The 20,039-nt window shown below is 42.0% G+C and overlaps 1 protein-coding gene across 2 annotated transcripts in view; it reads left to right on the top strand.

The window, feature by feature from the left end:
- The first annotated feature begins 42 nt into the window (after positions 1-42).
- Positions 43-20,039, top strand: part of FAM149B1 (family with sequence similarity 149 member B1) — a 32,534-nt gene continuing 12,537 nt past the window's right edge. For both annotated transcript variants that reach the window (XM_087702567.1, XM_087702566.1), the window contains exons 1-8: positions 43-195; positions 4,353-4,448; positions 5,580-5,700; positions 7,148-7,287; positions 9,409-9,528; positions 13,671-13,838; positions 15,067-15,254; positions 18,469-18,602. In XM_087702567.1, coding sequence (XP_087558693.1) covers positions 146-195; positions 4,353-4,448; positions 5,580-5,700; positions 7,148-7,287; positions 9,409-9,528; positions 13,671-13,838; positions 15,067-15,254; positions 18,469-18,602 — 1,017 coding nt within the window. In that variant the 5' untranslated portion in view covers positions 43-145. The remainder of the gene's footprint in view (positions 196-4,352; positions 4,449-5,579; positions 5,701-7,147; positions 7,288-9,408; positions 9,529-13,670; positions 13,839-15,066; positions 15,255-18,468; positions 18,603-20,039) is intronic.

Genomic DNA, 20,039 nt, shown 5'->3' with positions numbered 1-20,039 from the left:
ACCACTCTCGCCACCATAGAGAAGGGGACTTCCGCTCGGCCGGAGAGGCAGGAGAAGGAGGGGGCGTCGCCATGGCGGCCGGGGCCGAGCCGGCCAGCCGGCTGCGCCGACGAGGACCGAGATGAGCCGCTGAGGAGGCGGGAGGATGATCTCGCGATACACCCGGAAGCCGGTGCCCCCCGACGTCCAGGGGATGTGAGTGACGTTCTCGCGGGCCAAACCCTGAGGCGCAGGTCCCTCGGAGCCTTTTTTTCCAGGCGTTTTGCCAGCCCTTCCGGAGAAGCCGGTCTGCCTTCCAGGGAGCCCCGCGGCGGCCTGACGAGCCTCTCTTCGCCGCTTTCTCTCGCTCCGAATTCCTCCGCGTTGTTCCCACGTTCTTTGGCCTCGAGGGGCTGCCGGAGGAGGGCTCCTCCTAGCGGTTCGAGGCAGCACTGCAGCCGCCTCTGCGGCAGATTGATTTAAGGGACGAGCGGGCGCATCCTTGGGCTCGGGAGGGAGGTCAGTCCAATCCCAGGACCAGGCCCTGTCAGAGGAGTGAGCGCTGGGCTTCGTTGGGAAGTGCTCCAATCAATCAATAATCGATCAATCCGATCAGATTAGCAGAGTTGGAAGGGACCTTACGGGCCGTCTAGTCCAAGGGTCGATCTTAAATACTCAAAAGAGCCATTTGGACCCATTATTCCCCACACAAAAGAAAGCCACAAAACCATTCCCGTGCCTGAATATTTCATATATATATATATGTGTGTGTATGTGTATGTATGTATGTATGTATGTATGTATGTATATATATGGTATTTAAGTATTTATTAATGCTTATAGGCCGCCCTTTTCCCTGAGGGGACTCAGGGCGGCTTACATAAAATAAGGAGGGGGAGATACAGACAATAGACACAAACAATACATAGAAGTAAAATAGTAAGCAACATTCATTCATCATTCGGGTGGGGACAAATTATCTTTATCCCCAGGCCTGACGGGCTAGCCAGGTCTTAAGGGCTGTGCGGAAGGTCTGGACGGTGGTGAGGGTACGAATCTCCACGGGGAGATCGTTCCAAAGGGTCGGAGCTACTACTGAAAAGGCTCTCCTCCGTATATTTGTGCTGATAAATAAATAAAGGGATACTAGTATAGATCTATTTCAAGCTATTTAGCTCTCATCAGCTAGCCATACCCTTACTGGGATTCGAACCTGTGCTATAGTACATATTAGGCAGATGTGTTAACCATTGAGCTACAGAGCTTGACTCCTTATCAGCCAGGCCAGGGTGAAAGGTATATAAATATATATAAATATATACCCTAAATATATACCTTTCACCCTGGCCTGGCTGATAAGGAGTCGAGCTCTGTAGCTCAATGGTTAACACATCTGCCTAAGAGGCAATAGAGCACAGGTTCAATTCCCAGCAAGGGTATGGCTAGCTGATGAGAGCTAAATAGCTTGAAATAGATCTATACTAGTCTCCCTTTATTTATTTATTAGCACAAATATAACATTTGTAACAAAAAGGCAACAGTAAAAAATATTGGGTTTCAGTCCGGATGGCCTCTTGTGACGAGCCGAAGGACAGAGAATGGAAGTGTGATCTTCCTCCCATATTTGGGCATACCAGGGATTGTGACTTTAAATATATATATATATATATATATATATATATATATATATATATATATATATATATATATATATATATATATATATATATATATATATATATATATATATATATATATATATATATATATATATATATATATATATATATATATATATATTTAAAGTATAGATCTATGAATGAAAGTTTCTGTTTTCTTCTGAAATTTCTCTTTTCTTGGGTTTATCCATGGCTAAATTTATACTGGGGGTTGAAAAGCTCAATCAATAGTGTGCTGGCGTGTGTTACACATTGGCCCATTGTGACACATATTTTGAGTGACATGGAGCCGCAGCAGAAGGATGAAAGAGCCACATGTGGGTTGCTGACCCCTGATCTAATCCTCTGTCTAGGATCGAACTCACAACCTCCTGATTGTGAGGTGAGAGCTCCCCCTCTAGGCCACAGCAGCTTCACTCAATCCAATCAATCAGAATAGAACTGGAAGGGACCTTGGAGGTCTTCTAGTCCAACCTCCTGCTCAAGCGGGACGCCCTATACCATTTTAAGACGAGTGGCTGTCCACTCTCTTATTTAAAACCTCCATTATTGGAGCCCCCACAACTTCTAAAGGGAAGCCATTCATTCCACTGATTAATTGTCCTCACTGTTAGGAAAAGTTTTTCCTTTAATTCCAGATTGCTTCTCTCCTTCATCCATTGTTTTTTGTCCTGCCTTCTGGTGCTTTGCAAAATAAGTTGACCCTCCCCCCCCTCTTCTTTATGGCGGCCTCTCAAATACTGGACTACTGCTATCATGTCACTCCTAGTCCTTTTCTCTAGACTGTCCATACCCAAATTCTACAAATTCTTCATATGGTTTAGTCTCCAGGCCTTTAATCGTCTTAGTTGCTCTGCTTTGCACTTTTCCCAAAGTCTCAACATCTTATTTGTAATGTGGTGACCAAAACTGGATGTAGCACTCCAGGTGTGGCCTTACTAAGGGTTTATAAGCCAGTATTAATACTTCATGTGATTTCGATTCTGATTATACAACCAAGGACTGTATTGGTATTGTTTGGCTGCTGTTGCACACGAAATGATCGTTTACTAAGTCTCCAAGATCTCTCTCACAGTTACTGCGGGGTTTCGCCTAATTTGTACTTGTGCCTTTGTTTTTTTCCTACCTAGGTGTAAAACCTTGCTTTTCTTCACATTAAACTTCATGTTTTTGGATAGAGTCCATTGCTCAGATCTGTCAAGATCTTTTTGGATCCTGAGCTTGTCTTCTGAGGTCTATCCAGGTGTCCCTGGATAGAGTATTACCTTTCCCCTTGACACTGAACAGACAGGAAAGCTTTATGATTTTCACGAAGAGGGGAGATGCAGAGGCATAGCAAATTTCACTTACAGTGGCATGAAAAGTTCAGATTTCTCTTTATCATTTCAGGAAGAATTAAAACCAAGGCATTAAACCATGATTTGTTGAGGCATTTGTTGCATTTGCACAATATGCAAAGAAAAGCAGAGAGTTCACTAGTCATTTCTGGGTTTGTGCAGCCATAATTGGTAACTGGATTCTCACATGCTAAATAAAAACTAGTACAGGACAAGTCGTCCTTGACCAGCAACCACAATGAGGCCCAAAATATCTGTTGCTAAGCGAGACAGTTGCTAATAGAGTTTCGCCCCATTTTACCACCTATTTCATGCAGATGTTAAATGAATCACTGCAGTTGTTAAGTGAATCATGGAATTGTTAAATGAATCTGGCTTCCCCATTGACTGCTTGTCGGAAGCTAGCTGGAAAGTTTACAGATAGTCATCACTTGTCTCCATTATGCTGTAACTGTCGTAAATACATGCCAGTTTCCAAGCATCTGAATTTTGATTATGTGACAATAGTGATGCTGCCAACAATCGTAAGTGTGAAAAGGAAGCATAAGTCCCTTTTTCAGTACTGTTGTAACTTTAAATGGATCACTAAAGAATTGGTTGTGAGGACTATCTGTAATTTCCACCTTGTTTAAACGAGATCTTTGTTTTTAATGTATTTCAGCGAGGCATTAAATAACACTGCATTATATACATTTATATAAGAGTGCTGGGACATCCATTGACTTCTTGTTCAAATATTCTAAGGATAAATCAAATGTGGAAAAATACCAAAAGTTAATAGGGAAATTGGGACCTAGTAAGACTACAGTAAATTTCCCTTGTTAAGATTTCCGTGACCCGACAAAAGCGCGAACGTCATAAGCGCGCCGACAAAACCGCGGCGCTAAAACCGCGATGTCAATAGCGCGCCGACAACAGCGCGCCGACAGAAGCACGATTTAAGTTAAGGTAAGGGTTAGGGTTAGGGTTACATTACAGCGCGCTTCTGTCGGTGCGCTTTTGTCGGCGCACTTCAGGGCTAATTCGTCGCTCATTCGTCGCGCGGTTTTGTCGGCGCGGTTTTGTCACCACGGTTTAGTCAGGCGCACTTTTGTTGTTCGCGCATTTGTGGTGGAACCAAGATTTCATAGGCTGATAGATTTTTCTAGAGAGCTGGAGTGAACCTCAGCTGTTTCAGGTTCTTGAACTATGGTTTTGAGTTGATCAGGATGCTTTTAAGAGAGAGAATTTGCAAAAAAGTTTGTGGCTCATAAACTAGGAATTTCCTCTTGACGTTAATGAGAATTTTAATGATTTTAATGCTGTCTGTTTATCAATTTGAAGAAATTCAGCAAATGACATTTTTATTTATTTTTAGTCGAGGACTTACAAAGAATACCTTAGAACATCATCCCCTGCCGGACTCACTGGATGACAGTTACCCATCCACTGAAAGTCAAGAAGATATTTCAAGGTATTGGGGTATATAATTAATTGTGCTGGAGGGTTAGAAACAAAAGTTATAAAAGAAGCATTCTTATATCCATTTTCCTTTTTTTAAACCTCTGTTCAAAAGCTATATTGAAAAGCTGTGTTTGGACACGAGGCAAGGACCAAAAGGAACAAGTCGTACTAAACAATCAGTGACTGTATTTGGTCATGGTGATAGAGCACAACCATTCTGGAAACCAACAATGAGTGTTTGTTCAAAGCAAAATCGGTTTTAAATAGACACATTATAGAGCAAGAAGCATAAAAAAACACTTTTTTTTTTCATTCGATTTATATGGCTGCCCAAATCATTGTCGGTGACTTTGGGCAATTACAAAGATAAAACCTGTGTGTGTGCGTTTATAATGAAGGAAAAAAGCAGGCAGAGCTGGGGGTGTGGGGAGCGGAATTGCATTCCCACAAGCATGGCACGACAAAACCGCGCCCGTCAAAATAGCGGTGATAAAATCGCGTCGCTAAAGCCGCGACGTCATCACCGCGCGTCATCACCGCTGCGGCAACAGAAGGGCGCTTTAAAACGGCGCCGCAGCAGAAAGCCGATTTCAATTAAGGTAAGGGTTAGGATTAGGTTTAGGGGTTTGTTTTAGGGTTTGTTTTAGGGTTAGGTTTAGGGTTAGGTTTAGGGTTAGGTTTAGGGTACTGAGTGCTTGGGAATGCGCGGATTTGCCCTCCGCGATTATGTCATCGCGGTAGGGTCGCGTTTTTCCTTAGCGCTTCGAATGGCGTGAATTAGTCTTCGCGCTTATGTCTCCGCGGATAAGGGCTTCGCGGATTTGTGGTGGAACCTCCCACAAGCACTCCCAAGTCCAACCCTCCCGATTCCCATTGATCCTTTTCTGACACCAATTTAACTGCTGAACTTTAGTTGGCCAGATTCTTGGGTATATAGGCTTGTGCGGGGGGGGGGAGGGATTCTGTGTTGCAACCTTACCAGTATCATGACTCTTTGCATCTGACATTTTACACACACACACACACACACACACACACACACACACACACTCATTTGAAAAATTACGTCATCAGTATGCATATTGTTTTTTCTCAAGATTGATTTACCGTTTTTCTCTTCCCTCCAAAATATGCATTTCAGTGAGTCTGAATGTACAAAAGAGTCAAACTATAAAGCAGACAATGCAAACTCATGGTCTGCTTGTCAGAGCTTCACAGGAACCTCCACTGAAGACAGTTCTGTTTTTTCTTGGGGCTACGATGTGAGTATTGTCCTTTAACTTTAAATTGCAGCAGTGGTTCTTAACCTTTTCTTCATCACAGACCTCCTTAAATGGCTTTTGTGGCCACAGGCCATGGCCATGGACTCCCAAGACTTAATAGCAATAGCAGTTAGACTTATATAGACTTTGTCTCGTTCCCCCCCTTTCCCTTGTCTTTTGTGAGCCGCCCGGAGTCCTTCGGGAGTGGACGGCATACAAGACAAATAAATAATAAATAAATAATAATAATATACCGCTTCATAGGGCTTTCAGCCCTCTCTAAGCGGTTTACAGAGTCAGCATATTGCCACCAACAACAACCCGGGTCCTCATTTTACCCACCTCGGAAGGATGGAAGGCTGAGTCAACCCTAAGCCGGTGAGATTTGAACAGCCGAACAGCTGAACTGCAGTCAGCTGAAATAGCCTGCAGTGCTGCACTCTAACCACTGCGCCACCTCACCTGTTGATAGATATTGCAGGATTCAACCTGGGTTGGTCACTGGGACCTGACATTTCATCTTCAGAGCTTTCAGCCTCTTGCTTGAGCCTGTCTTCAGGGAATTTCTCTCTAGCAGAATGTGTACTGTTCTCTGTGGTATTTGTAGTGCCTGTTGTATATGGATTTTTACATGTTGATTAAGGTGTGTTGATGGCTGGCTTTTAAGTCAATAGCTGTCGTTTGCTTCTGCAGCCCAGCCCTCGCCTTCTAAGTACTTGATAGATTGGTGGTAAATCAGCACTCCTATTGACCGAGGGGCTTGTTTCCCAGGCTTCAATCACTTTCCTGGCTGTTTTTGTGCCTGCTCGTCCAAAAATCTTAGTAGCTGCAGAACTGGATGTGTGTCCTTATTCATTAAATCATAACATTTCTTCAAATCTTTGCAGATCTCCTGTAATGATATCACAGTCCCCCAGGGGTCCATGGAACACGGTTGAGAACCACTGAATTATAATATATTTGGTTGAATAAGTTTAAACTCTCATACGAATCTGTATGCTTTCTCATTTTGAGCTTGAAGAATGAGCTCACGGATGACTTTGTAAGAGAGCCTCTACAAATTTAGAAATATTTGTTTTAAAAAATCAAAACCAGAATTGAATGGCCTTGGTAATTATTATAATCTCCAAATGTAATTGTTTTATTTTTCATCCGGTTTCCTTCTGAGTATTATTTTTCTAATTTGGTAAACCTGAAGATTCTATTAAGCCTAGGATGCCTTGGCTTATTTTCTCATCTATTTTAGTTGACTTTATTATAGATATCCCCTGAAATCTTCTTTGGGATTTTCTAAGCAAGTAGTGTCATTTCTTGAATCAGTTTTTTTTTTGCATAATATTATAATATATTAATGTTATCTTTCTATTGTAAAAAAAAGCCTTTTGAGAATATGTTTAATGTGACATAACTATTTTTTTTTTTTTTTTTTTGGCTTTTCCTCCCCTAGGAATTTGATAAGGCTGCTACTCGGCAAGTTCAGCAAATATTCAGACACATTGATGAGCTCCTTTATGAACAAAAACCATGTTTATATGTTAGCCTAGAGGAGGAATGTGAACAATGGATGTCAAGGTTTCCTCACCTCAGGTATAGTCAAAAATATATGACTACTACGTACTTCAGAGTACTACAGAGCTATTCTGTTTACATGGGGGGGGCTTACATGCTGTTTATATGGGTGGTGTCCTTTATGTATGGTAAGCCATCTGCTTTTTCGCCTACTTCAACCCCTGCATATTTGCTGAATGTCTTTGGGACATGCCTTATTTTAATTTATTTATTTTATTCGTCAGACAAAAATCACAAATTCAAGTAAAGAAAATATGAAAATCAAAATGTGACAGGGTCTATACCCCATAGGCACGCCAGTGTGTTTACGCATGCTTCCTTAGGGGGCCTCTTAAATATGGAGTGAGGTTAGAATAGAATAGAATAGAATTTTATTATTTGTATGCTGCCCTTCTCCGGGAGGACTCAGGGCAGCGAACAATTCAAGGGGGAAAAAGGGGAACATAAAAAAACAAAATACAAATCATAAAAGTAAACAACAGTCGCACAACCATACATGTCGAGAGGGGAGGGAACTCATCACCCCCAGGCCTGCCGGCAAAGCCAGGTTTTGACGGCTTTTCGGAAGGCTTGGAGAGAGGTGAGGGTCCGAATCCCTGCGGGGAGTTCATTCCAGAGGGCCGGAGCTGCCACAGAGAAGGCCCTCCCCCGGGTAATAGCCAGGTGGCATTGGCTGGTAGATGGCACCCGGAGGAGGCCAACCCTGTGAGATCTAATGGGTCTGTGGGAGGTAATTGGCAGCAGGCGGTCTCTCAAGTACCCAGATCCAATACCATGAAGGGTTTATAAGTTACGACTAGCACCTTGAAGCATATCCGGAGACTGATCGGTAACCAGTGCAGCTCGCGGAGGATAGGTGTAACGTGGGTGTACCGAGGTGCACCCACAATCGCTCGCGCGGCTGCGTTCTGGACGAGTTGAAGTCTCCGAATATTCTTCAAGGGCTGCCCCATGTAGAGCGCATTGCAGTAGTCCAGGTTAACCACACAGGTTAAGTTAGAATTAAAACTGGAAGTTAATGACTGAGACAACCGAAGCAGGTAAGATATTCCAGACTTTGACAGCTCTGTTACAAAAATGGATTTTTTTTGTGATCGAGTTTAGAGCGGTTCATGTTAAGTTTAAAGCAGTTGTTTGCACGTGTGACATTACAATTAAAGCTAAAAAAGTCATTTACAGATAGAGCATTAGTAGGTACAATTTTGTATTCCTTACCTAAGTCTGACCGCAAGCGTCACAGTTTTAAACAATCCAAACCAAGAATTTCAAGCCTTGTAGCATAGGGGCAGAGTTATGGACAGAAGAATGCAAGACTTTTAAAATACTTCTAAACTCACTTAATTGTATTAATGCAGTGTTTCTCAACCTTGGCAACTTGAAGATGTCCGGACTTCAACTCCCAGAATTCCCCAGCCAGCGGATGCTGGCTGGGGAATTCTGGGAGTTGAAGTCCAGACATCTTCAAGTTGCCAAGGATGAGAAACACTGTATTAATGTCTGAGATGCAGTAAGGATTCCAGACAGTTGAACTTTATTTCTTCTTTCTTTCTTTCTTTCTTTCTTTCTTTCTTTCTTTCTTTCTTTCTTTCTTTCTTTCTTTCTTTCTTTCTTTCTTTCTTTCTTCTTCTTTCTACGATTTATAGGCCGCCCAATCCCGGAGGACTCGGGATGTGCACGCATGCACCCATAATGCAATTAATGTGTGGCCCCCTCACGTGTGTGCAACCATGCGCACGCACGCATAACCACCCTGCAATCCCCCTGCATGTGCACATGACCCCCTGCATGCCCCCTGCCCCCGTGCATGTGAGTGCAACTGTACACGTGACCCCCCCCCCGCCGTGCGCCCACCCCCACTCATGAACGTGTTCCTACGGCACGCACCCAACCCCCGCATGCGTGGCAGAGACCCCCCAAAAGCATCTGGCCAGTGGAAGGAGCGTACACATGCGTGGTGGAGCTGAGCAGGGAGGATGGCACATGTGCCCACATAGAGGGTTCTGCTTGCCACCTGTGGCGCGCGTGCCATAAGTTCGCCGTCACAGTCCAAATATATGTGTATTTTTTTTTAGAGCGGATCATGTTTAACAAGTTTATTCAAAGCAATTAATACCTCGTAATTTTCTCTTTTAACATCAGGATTGTGGGGAAGCAAATAATGGCGCCCAGTGATGAAGGCTATGGATGGTATATTAGTTCAGCGTGCAACACTTTAACTTCATCAGGCATGAGTCCCATGCAAGAGAAAGATCCTAGTGAGTAAGTGCCTGCGATCACTAACTCTTCACAAGGATTACAGTTATTATTTTTGACCAACTAAGCCCTTGTCATCTCCAGCAGAAAGTGAACTTTTTAAAATTACAGCCTTATTTTCATTTTAAGAGGTGAATATTCAACCGTTCAGTCCCTTTATATCTCGAGACGTTTTCTATACAAACCAGGGTTGTTGTTGTTTTTGTTAAGTAACCAGCTGTGGTATCAATAATGCATCTCTTCCGTGTACAAGCTATATTCCTAAGAAGCGTTGACATTATTGGTCTGGCTCTACAAAACCAGGAATGGTCTTTGTGCCTACTTTCTATATTAAATGGTAAAGGTTCCCCCTTGCGCATATATGCTAGTTGTTCCTGACTCTAGGGGGAGGCGCTCATCTCTGTTTCAAAGCTGAAGAGTCAGCGCTGTCTGAAGATGTCTCTGTGGTCATGTAGCCAGCATGACTGAACGCCAGAGGCGTACAGAACACTGTTACTTTCCCACCAAAGTGGTCCCTATTTTTCTGCTTGCATTTTACATCCTTTCGAACTGCTAGGTTGGCAGAAGCTGGGAGAAGTAACGGGAGCTCACTCCCTTATGTGGCACTAGGGATTCGAACCGCCGAACTGCCAATCTTTCTGATCGACAAACTCAGCATCTTAGCCACTGAGCCATCGTGTCCCTCACTTTCTATATTAGAAGTTTTGGAAATTGGAGATAATTTCACTAGAAGCTATATGGAAAAAAAAGTTCAGTTACTCTTTACAAGTTGCTGCTCAAAGGGAAAAAGCTACTGCTTAATTTTCTGTTTAGATCTGAGCTCTGGACAATAATAGCTCAAATATTGATAGAGTGATAGTTGTTGCCATGCCAATGGATAATCAAACATCATATATTTGGTTCTATAGAAACTGTATGCAACCTAATAAATTAATGAAGAGGTCAGTACGGTATCCACAGGTTATTTTGACTCAGAATAATTATTTCAATCTGAGCAGAAATTTGGACAGTCTGAGAGGGACAGATGTTTTTTGGATAAATTAAGAAACCTGCCTTTGAGGAAAGGAGAGTATAAAATTGGATGAAAGGCGTTGAAAGTATTTTGAGAGTGGTAGCTGTCCAAATTGAATCTGTATTCAATTTCAAGGCCAAATGTTTTCAAAAATGGTTAGGAATATGAGGAGTCCTTGGTTTTTGAGTTTGGTGGTTTTCTTGCAGACGTTTCATTACCCAAACTAGGTAACATCATCAGTGCTAGTAAGGGGTGGGGTTTGCTCTCGGTTTATATTCTAGCGGCTTGTCCTGTCAGTGTTAGCGAGGGAGGTTCTTAGAGGTTCTTGGGTTGGCCTGTTTACTGTTGGCTTGTTTGACAGTTTCTTGATTAAGGCATTGTTTATTTGATTGTTGGTCTGATGTTTAATCTCGGAGTGAATCTGTGCTGATTGTTGGTGGTGTTTTGCTCTTTTTGTTCTCTTTTTCATTTGCTTATTCTTCTCTTTTGCGTAGCATGTAGATATTGTTTCTGTCTACGTGTCTCTTGATGGCTAATTTGTCAGAGTGCTGAGCTCCTAGAAATTCCCTAGCATTTGGCTTGGTCTAGGATGGTCACAATTGAAATAAAAGCTTTCGTCATGTCTTCTGACTGCTAGTTGGTCTTCACTTCTTCACTTGAGAGACCGCCTGCTGCCAATTATCTCCCACAGACCCATTAGATCTCACAGGGTTGGCCTCCTCTGGGTTCCATCTACTAGCCAATGCCATCTGGCTACTACCCAGCTCCGGCCCTTTGGAATGAACTCCCCGCAGGGATTCGGACCCTCACCTCTCTCCAGGCCTTCCGAAAAGCCGTCAAAACCTGGCTTTGCCGGCAGGCCTGGGGGTGATAAGTTCCCCTCCCCTCTCGACTTGTATGATTGTGTGACTTTTGCTTATTTTAATTATTTGTATTTCATTTTATTTTCCCCTTTTGAATTGTTCGCCGCCCTGAGTCCTCCCGGAGAAGGGCGGCATATAAATAATAAAATTCAATTCAATTCATGGATGCATTCTACCAGTCTTCTGCCTGTTTGTCTATGCAGTGGCTGTTGCAATCATGACATTGTATGTTCTCAATGACTCCCGTTTTTCCTTCTGGGACTTTTGATTTGCTTACGATGTTTTGAAGGGCTTTAGTTGGTCAAACAAGCCAAGAATAAACCAGGCCAACCTAAGAACGTGACCCGACAAATGCGCGCACGACAAAAGCGTGGCGAGAAAACCACGACGTCGAAATCGCGCCCACAACAGCACGCCGACAACAGCGCGCCGACAAAAGTGCGATTAGGTTAAGGTTAGGGTTAGGTTCAGGATTAGGTTTAGGGTTAGGGTTATTACCTTGTTTTCACGTTGTTTGTTGATGGTGCACTTTTGTCGGCGCGCTGTTGGCGTGATTTCGACGTCGCGATTTTCTCGCCGCGGTTTTGTCGGTGCGGTTTTGTCGTGCGCGCATTTGTCGGTGAACCCCTAAGAAGACCACCATCACTAACACTGACAGGGCAAACCACTAGAACCTAAACCAAGAGCAAAACTCCACTCCTTACTAGCACTGATGATGTTACCTAGTTTGGGTAACGAAATGTCTGTAAGAAAACAACCAAGCTCAGAGAGCACCAAGGATCCCTCATTTCAACCCTGAGCTACAGATAAAGGTTATGCATATTTTTTTAATTCTATTTTCATATTATGACGGCTTCTATGTTTCCCCTCTCCAGTTCAGTTAGAAAGAGAGAAATAAGATCTTCCCTACGTGAGAATGAACTATCCACAGATTCCATTCTTTGTATCCCATTCAGGATTTAGTCATACAGAATTCTAAATACTGCAGGCGTGTGTGTAGAAGTAGTCCTTATTTACGGATTGCAGTTGGTGCCAGTGAAGCGGTCTCTAAGTGACACGGTCACTAAGCAAGACACAGGACAGAGAGACTGCAAAGATTACTTCGTTGCTGCCATCTCTTTTAGATAACGTTTTCTGTGTCCCGTGCCTGACCCATTTTTCCCCACAGTTTTTGTTCCCTCTCATTGGACAGAAAGATTTCTTAAGCAAGCGATCTGTACCTGAGCTGCTTTTCTTGGTAATACGGCACTTCCATAAAAAAAGCGCTAACCTCAAATTAGCCAGTTTGGCTCTCTTACCTTAATATTAGTTGATTAGGGTTCCACCACAAAACCGCGTTCGACTAAAGGGCGCTCGACGAAACCGCGTAGCTGACGTCATCACAGCGCGACAACAGCGCGGAGAAAAAAGCACGCTGAAAACGCTAAACCTAAAATTAACCCCTAAACCTAAACCTAACCCCCCCTAAACCTAATCCTAAACCTAAACCTAAACCTAACCCTTAACCTAACCCTAAACCTAACCCTAAACCTAATCCTTAACCTAATGCTAAACCTAACCCTAACCCTTAACTTAACCCTAAACCTAATCCTAACCCTTAACCTAACCCTAACCCTAACCCTTACCTTAACTTGAATCGACTTGCTTTCAAAGCGCTATTTAAAGCGCCCTTCTTTCTCCACGCTCGCTGTTGTCGCCCTGTTGATGACGTCAGCGACGCGGTTTAATCGGGCGCGCTTTAGTCGAGCGCGGTTTTGTCGTGCCACGGTTGATTAGAACTCTCCCTTGGACTCTGCTGCCTGAAGCTGACCAGATCTTAATTGGTTTCACACAGAAGTCTTTTATTATCATAAATGCAGGCTATTGGTTGGAAAGTGAAATCTTTATTACCATTTGTTACTGTCATTTATGAATAGTCACTATCCAAGGCAGTTGCTAAATGAGGACATCCTGTACCTTGATTTTTGTTTTAAAAACTATGGAACTACAATCTTTTGTTTATTTTTAAAACTAATCATGTGGTGTAGATACACTGTATAGAATTTTCTGCTTTTCTTCCTTTTTTTCCATTGCATCAAGTCTAAAATTTTAACTGCATGCAAAAACAATATTTTTTAATCTGTAAGCCGCTTGAGTGCCTTGTTCTAAAAGCAAACCAGGGTATAAACATTTTAAATGCAAACAAACAAACAACAGATTCTCTGCATGTTTGATCTTAAAGAGAAAGAAGCCAACTTTATTCTTGACATTAAAAAGCCTTGTTTGCTGTTCAGGTTTACTATCTGGGGCAAAAAGGTTCCCCTTTCTATTTCTCTTGGCAAAGAGGACAACTTTTCAAAAATCTCCGAGCTGAAGATGTTTGAGAGTGAAGAACTGGAAGATATCGTGATTGTCTCTGAAGGGATAATGGAGGAATACTTAGCATTTGACCGCAGAGATGTGTAGGTATTGAATACATTTCACAACAACATATTTAGTGCCTTTATAACAGGGGGGTGTGTGTGTGTCAAACTTGATTTCATGGAGGGCCACATCAGGATTGTGTTTAACCTCAGGGAGCCAAAGTCGGCATGGCCGGCTTGACGTCACTTGTGTGGGAGATGCCTGTGGTGGCCCGAGTGGTCTGCCAGCAAAAATAAGCACCTGAGTTCCGTTTTTGCCTGCGACAGCCTCCTGCAACCGTCTGCCAGCGAAAACAGAGCTCGCACGGGCTGCCCGCAGCCCTCCCAAGCTCTGTTTTCACTGGCAGAGGCACTGCGGGCTGGTCCTTCACTGCTTCCAGGATGGCCCCACCGGCCAAATCTAAGTACCCCGTGGGCCGGATCCGTCCCCCGGGCCTTGAGTTTGATACCCCTGCTGTCAGCCTCTGCTTTGCTGTTGCTTCGGCTGCCATGAAACGGGGAGGGAGGGCATGGTATTTGGGAGGGGTTACTAATTGTGCTGGAGGAAGGTTCTGGAGCTCAGCTGCCTGTCGGACTACGCATGCGTAGGAGATTCCCGCCAGGACTAACGGCACCGACATTCCATCTTCGTGATACCTTTTGAAGTTATCTCACACCTGACACTTGGGAGAATTATGATTGGACTGTAACTGTGATGCCAATGGGTGGGGAATGGGTTATTCCATATATCAATCGCTTTCGCGCCTAAATAATCAGTCTTCGCTTCGCTATGCCTTTAATCATTTATAATTAGTAAAAGTACACTTGATTTCTACCCACGGAGTCTCGTGGTCTTCTTTCCTAATTATCTAATGGAGAGGTTCTGACACCTGCTTTATAATGATCTAGAATTCTATGTTTCTTGGTAACAATGAAAAGATACACTGCGCCCAACAGTATAAACCTATAAGATTTATTTTTTTAGCTCTGATTGGATGATAAGGGGCAGTAGATATTCTCTAGCAGCAAAGCCCGCCGTGAATAACTTTGGTGATTGCTTGACTTGCTCTTCTCCCATCAGAGATGCTTTAACAGAGCAGAGGCCGATAAAGGCAGCAATTCAATCAGTTCCTCCTATAAAGTGGAGGGGAGCTCTGATAGTTGTTGTTTTTCAATTTCTGTTTCCAAATCCCAGTTCGGTTAGATAAGACGGGAGTTCTGTGAGAAGCCGTTGGGTCAACAGTTTTAAGCATTGAACAGCTGTAAGGTTTACATGCTTTTTTCAAAGGGACGAAGAATTGCACGAATGGAAAATGGGACTTTCACCAGCCAGGCGGAAATTAGGGTTCCCTCCAATCTCACCGTCGTGCTGCATGAGAGATGCGGTTCTTTCCTTTGTCTTTGATGACGTGTGGAGCGAAGTCTTGGGCTACATGGAGCAGTTGATCTGCAGACATTGGGAAGGTTCATCCTCAGGTTTGTTTTTAGGCTGCAACTCTGTCTGTATAATGCAGGTGAACAAGCTTGGCAACTTGAAGACTTGTGGACTTCAAGTCCCAGAATTCCTAAACCAGCATAGCTGACTGGGGGAATTCCGGGAGTTGAAGTCCACAAATCTTCAAGTTGCCAAACTTGGACACCACCGGTAAAATGGATGTCTCTTCTAAAAACTCTTTACCCAAAAAACAATTTTAATATAGCATTAATAATTATGTGCTTTTGTAATGTGACATGGACCTGATAGTTTGAGTAAATCACGTCTTTTGATAGTGTTTACACAGGTATTAAAATAGCATTGGGCTTTTTGATGCTATATTTGGAGCTTTCTCTCCTACTAATGCTTAGTAATACTGTAAGGTTTTAGGCTATGCTTGACAAATTAATTGTATTTATATTCTGTTCTTCTAAATTTTTATTATTGGACTAGCACTGTCTGCATGTTTTCCCTTGAAGATGTTTCTGCAGGGTAGAATTTGTTTGGGAGTTGAAAGGAAACACAGATTTCATTTAGTGCACACCCCTAGCTCCTTCGGCAAACGACAGGATTAGATGCTTAAATATGAGAAACAACTCTTCAGATCTTGTTATTTCGTTTCACAAGCAGCTCTCTGCGTGCAGCTTCTCATCATAGTGATAATATCTTATAATAATAATAATAATTTATTATTATTATTATTATTATTATTATTATTAGGGGGTGGGGCCCGACTAGTAACCAATGCCAAATCCGGCGAAACAACTGGCCGCTGTGATACAATTGTATAATAATAATAATAATAATAATAATAATAATAATAATAATAATAATAATAATAATAATAATAACGAACTTGAATATGGTCTGGATTGATTACAAAAAGGCATTTGACTCACTGCCACATAGTTGGATCATAAAATGCTTAGAAACAACTGGCATTAGCAAAAATATTACATCCTTTACTGAAAAGGCAATGAAACAATGGAGAACTGAGTTGGCAGTAGGGAATGAGATCTACGGAATGGTTAATATCAAGTGAGGAATTTTCCAGGGTGATTCACTTTCACCTCTTCTCTTCATCATGATCCCACTATCGGTAATCTTTAAAAAAATGAAATTAGGCTACCAAACAGCCAAAGAAGCTGAAAAAATTTCACATTTACTATATATGGATGATTTGAAACTCTATGGAAAGTCAGAAATAGAAATCCAATCATTGACAAACACAGTCCGAGTATTCAGCACCGATATTTCAATGCAGTTTGGCATGGAAAAATGCGCCACTGTATCCATAAAAAGGGGCAAAATCACTGCATGTGAGGGAATTGAAATGCCCAATGGCCAATTAATTAAATGCAAAGAAAATGAAGCCTACAATTACTTAGGCATTCTGCAATTGGATAACATCAAGCATGGAGAAGTAAAAACTATTGTCAGGCGAGAGTACACCAACAGAGTTAGGAAAATTTTGAAATCTAAATTGAATGGTGGAAATACAATCAAGGCCATAAATACCTGGGCAATACCAGTTATAAGATACACAGCTGGTATAGTTAACTGGACACAGGCTGATTTGGACCTTTTGGACCGAAAAACCAGGAAACTAATGACAATGCACTACAGTTTACATCCACGTGGTGATACTGATAGATTATACCTGCCCCGAAAATCAGGTGGCAGAGGATTATTACAAGTGAAGCAAACAGTTGAAGAAGAAAAACATGGACTGGCTGATTATTTAAAAGAAAGTCAAGAACATCTATTAATCGAAGTAAAGAACAAAAATCTACTGAAGGCCCAACAGACAAAACAAGAATACAGAAAAGATGTGATAAAATCAAGAATGGAGAGTTGGCAGAACAAAGCACTGCATGGTCAATTTCTGGAAAAAATAAAAGATAAAGTGGACAGTGAACAAACTTGGTTATGGTTAACAACAAGTACATTAAAGAAAGAAACAGAGTCACTAATCCTGGCTTCGCAAGAACAAGCTATCCGCACAAATGCCATTAAGGCCAAAATCGAAAAATCCTCTGATGATGCCAAATGCAGACTTTGCAAAGAAGCTGATGAAACTGTTGATCACATACTCAGCTGCTGTAAAAAAATCGCACAGACTGATTATAAATTGCGGCACAATTCAGTAGCACAAATGATCCATTGGAATTTGTGCAAAAATTATAATATTAAAACAGCAACAAACTGGTGGGAACATCAGCCTGAAAAGGTCACCGAAAATCAGATGGTCAAGATCTTGTGGGATTTCCGTATACAAACCGACAAAATACTGGTGCATAATACACCAGACATCACACTGGTTGAGAAAAATAAGGTCACAATCATAGACATTGCAATACCAGGTGATAGCAGGGTAGCCGAGAAGGAACATGAAAAAATTGCAAAATACCAGGACTTAAAAATTGAAATTCAACGACTATGGCACAAACCAGCAGTGGTAATTCCAGTGGTAATTGGCACACTGGGTGCTATTCCAAAAGCACTGGAATTACATTTAAAACAGTTAAAAATTGACAAAATCACCATCAGTCAAATGCAAAAAGCCGCACTGCTTGGATCTGCACGCATATTACGAAAATAGGTTACGACGTCCTAGGCCCCTGGGTGGGGCCCGACTAGTAACCAATGCCAAATCCGGCGAAACAACTGGCCGCTGTGATACAATTGTATAATAATAATAGCTTCTCATAATAGTGAGCCAAGGTGGCGCAGTGGTTAAATGCAGCACTGCAGGCTACTTCAGCTGACTGCAGTTCGGCTGTTCAAATCTCACCGGCTCAAGGTTGACTCAGCCTTCCATCCTTCTGAGGTGGGTAAAATGAGGACCCGGATTGTTGTTGGGGGCGATATGCTGACTCTGTAAACCGCTTAGAGAGGGCTGAAAGCCCTATGAAGCGGTATATAAGTCTAACTGCTATTGCTATTGAAAAAAAACGATAAAAATAGTTACTGCATGAATGATCCCTAATCAAATTTAGCAAGAAGACTGTACTACATTTAATTTCTTTAATCTATTGATGCTTGTTCAATTATCAAGTATTAAATAAATGTTCAAGTATTAACCAAGTATTGCTGTAGCTCTTTAAGCAATTATGAGAAAAATCAGGCTGTATGTTTTTTTAAATATCTGAAAAACTTGCTTATAAGGATTTTGGCCAAATAATGCCTCTTGTCTTTTTTTGGGGATATTTGTAGATAATGGGAAGAATGTCATTTCTGTAGAAGCAAAACGGACAGATTCTGGGAGTCCTTTTATGCAGTTTGAACCTTTGCCTTTGGTATTACCTCGGATGCCACAAACCAAGATGCTCACCATCTCTTCAAATCTGGTAAGTTTAATAATTGGTCAACTGTCCTTCCAAAATGGGTTTGTTTTTTTTTTGTTGGTCATATGTTTTCACACCTTTTAGAAGTCTTTTCTTCGTGCTGCAAATGTTCGTATATTTTGAGATTGGAGTTGGAACATAAGCATTCAGTTTCTTTGAAAATATTGTGTGAAGTTTTGATTAAGCATAGAAGATGTTAATGTTGATTCTACTCAGCTTAATGGAGATCAGAAAGGAATGGGATTCCTTTACTTTAAACTTAAATGAGTTAAAATAGAATAGAATAGAATTCTTTATTGGCCAAGTATGATTGGACACACAAGGAATTTGTCTTTGGTGCCTATGCTCTCATATACATAAAAAGACAAGATACATTTGTCAAGAATCATAAGGTACAACCCCCCGAGGTTTAATAAGGTATAAGAGCCGAGGTGGCGCAGTGGTTAGAGTGCAGTACTTCAGTTGACTGTTAGCTGCAGTTCAGCTGTTCAAATCTCACCGGCTCAGGGTTGACTCAGCCTTCCATCCTTCCGAGGTGGGTAAAATGAGGACCCAGATTGTTGTTGGGGGCAATATGCTGACTCTGTAAACCGCTTAGAGAGGGCTGAAAGCCCTATGAAGCGGTATATAAGTCTAACTGCTATTGCTATTGCTATTGCTACTTAATGTTAATCATAGGGTACAAATAAGCAATCAGGAAACAATCAATATCAATATAAATTGTAAGGATACAAGAAACAAAGTTACAGTCCTGCAGTCATAAGTGGGAGGAGATGGGTGATAGGAACGATGAGAAGACTAGTAGTAATATTCTTTGAGTTTTTAAAATATATTCTGATTCTCACTGTGCATACTGTGCAAGTGAGGTACATTCTGTAATAATACTGTATTAGTGGTTCAGTCTATGTTTCATCTGTTTTAATTCAGTTTCCTTTTTTCTTCCTTTCATTTTCTGTATAATCCTCTTGTATAACTTATCATATGTATGGTACTTAAAAGGCAGATCCAGCCAGTCCCAGTTGCTCCTCAGATGCCCATTGCTTGGGAACGAGTTGACAGTACTTACAAAGAGTAGACTTTAACAGTGTTGTTATGAATATTTACTTACAAAGGTGGCACAAAAAAATGTCAGAGTTTGTTGTAGGAAAAATCAAATCCAGAAAGCACACACGGATGAGCCGAGGTGGCGCAGTGGTTAAATGCAGCACTGCAGGCTACTTCAGCTGACTGCAATTCAGCAGTTTGGCTGTTCAAATCTCACCGGCTCAAGGTTGACTCAGCCTTCCATCCTTCTGAGGTGGGTAAAATGAGAACCCGGATTGTTGTTGGGGGCAATATGCTGACTCTGTAAACCGCTTAGAGAGGGCTGAAAGCCCTATGAAGCGGTATATAAATCTAACTATTGCTATTGCTATTGCTATTGCTAACTGATTCAGCTGG

This window comes from Thamnophis sirtalis, unplaced genomic scaffold, assembly GCF_051295495.1.
Source record: "Thamnophis sirtalis isolate CommonGarterSnake01/CBP01778 unplaced genomic scaffold, rThaSir2_p1.2 scaffold_15, whole genome shotgun sequence".
In the NCBI taxonomy this organism is placed as follows: Eukaryota; Metazoa; Chordata; class Lepidosauria; order Squamata; family Natricidae; genus Thamnophis; species Thamnophis sirtalis.
The sequence above is the reverse complement of the archived record's forward strand: the minus strand, read 5'-3'. Positions and strand labels throughout refer to the sequence as shown.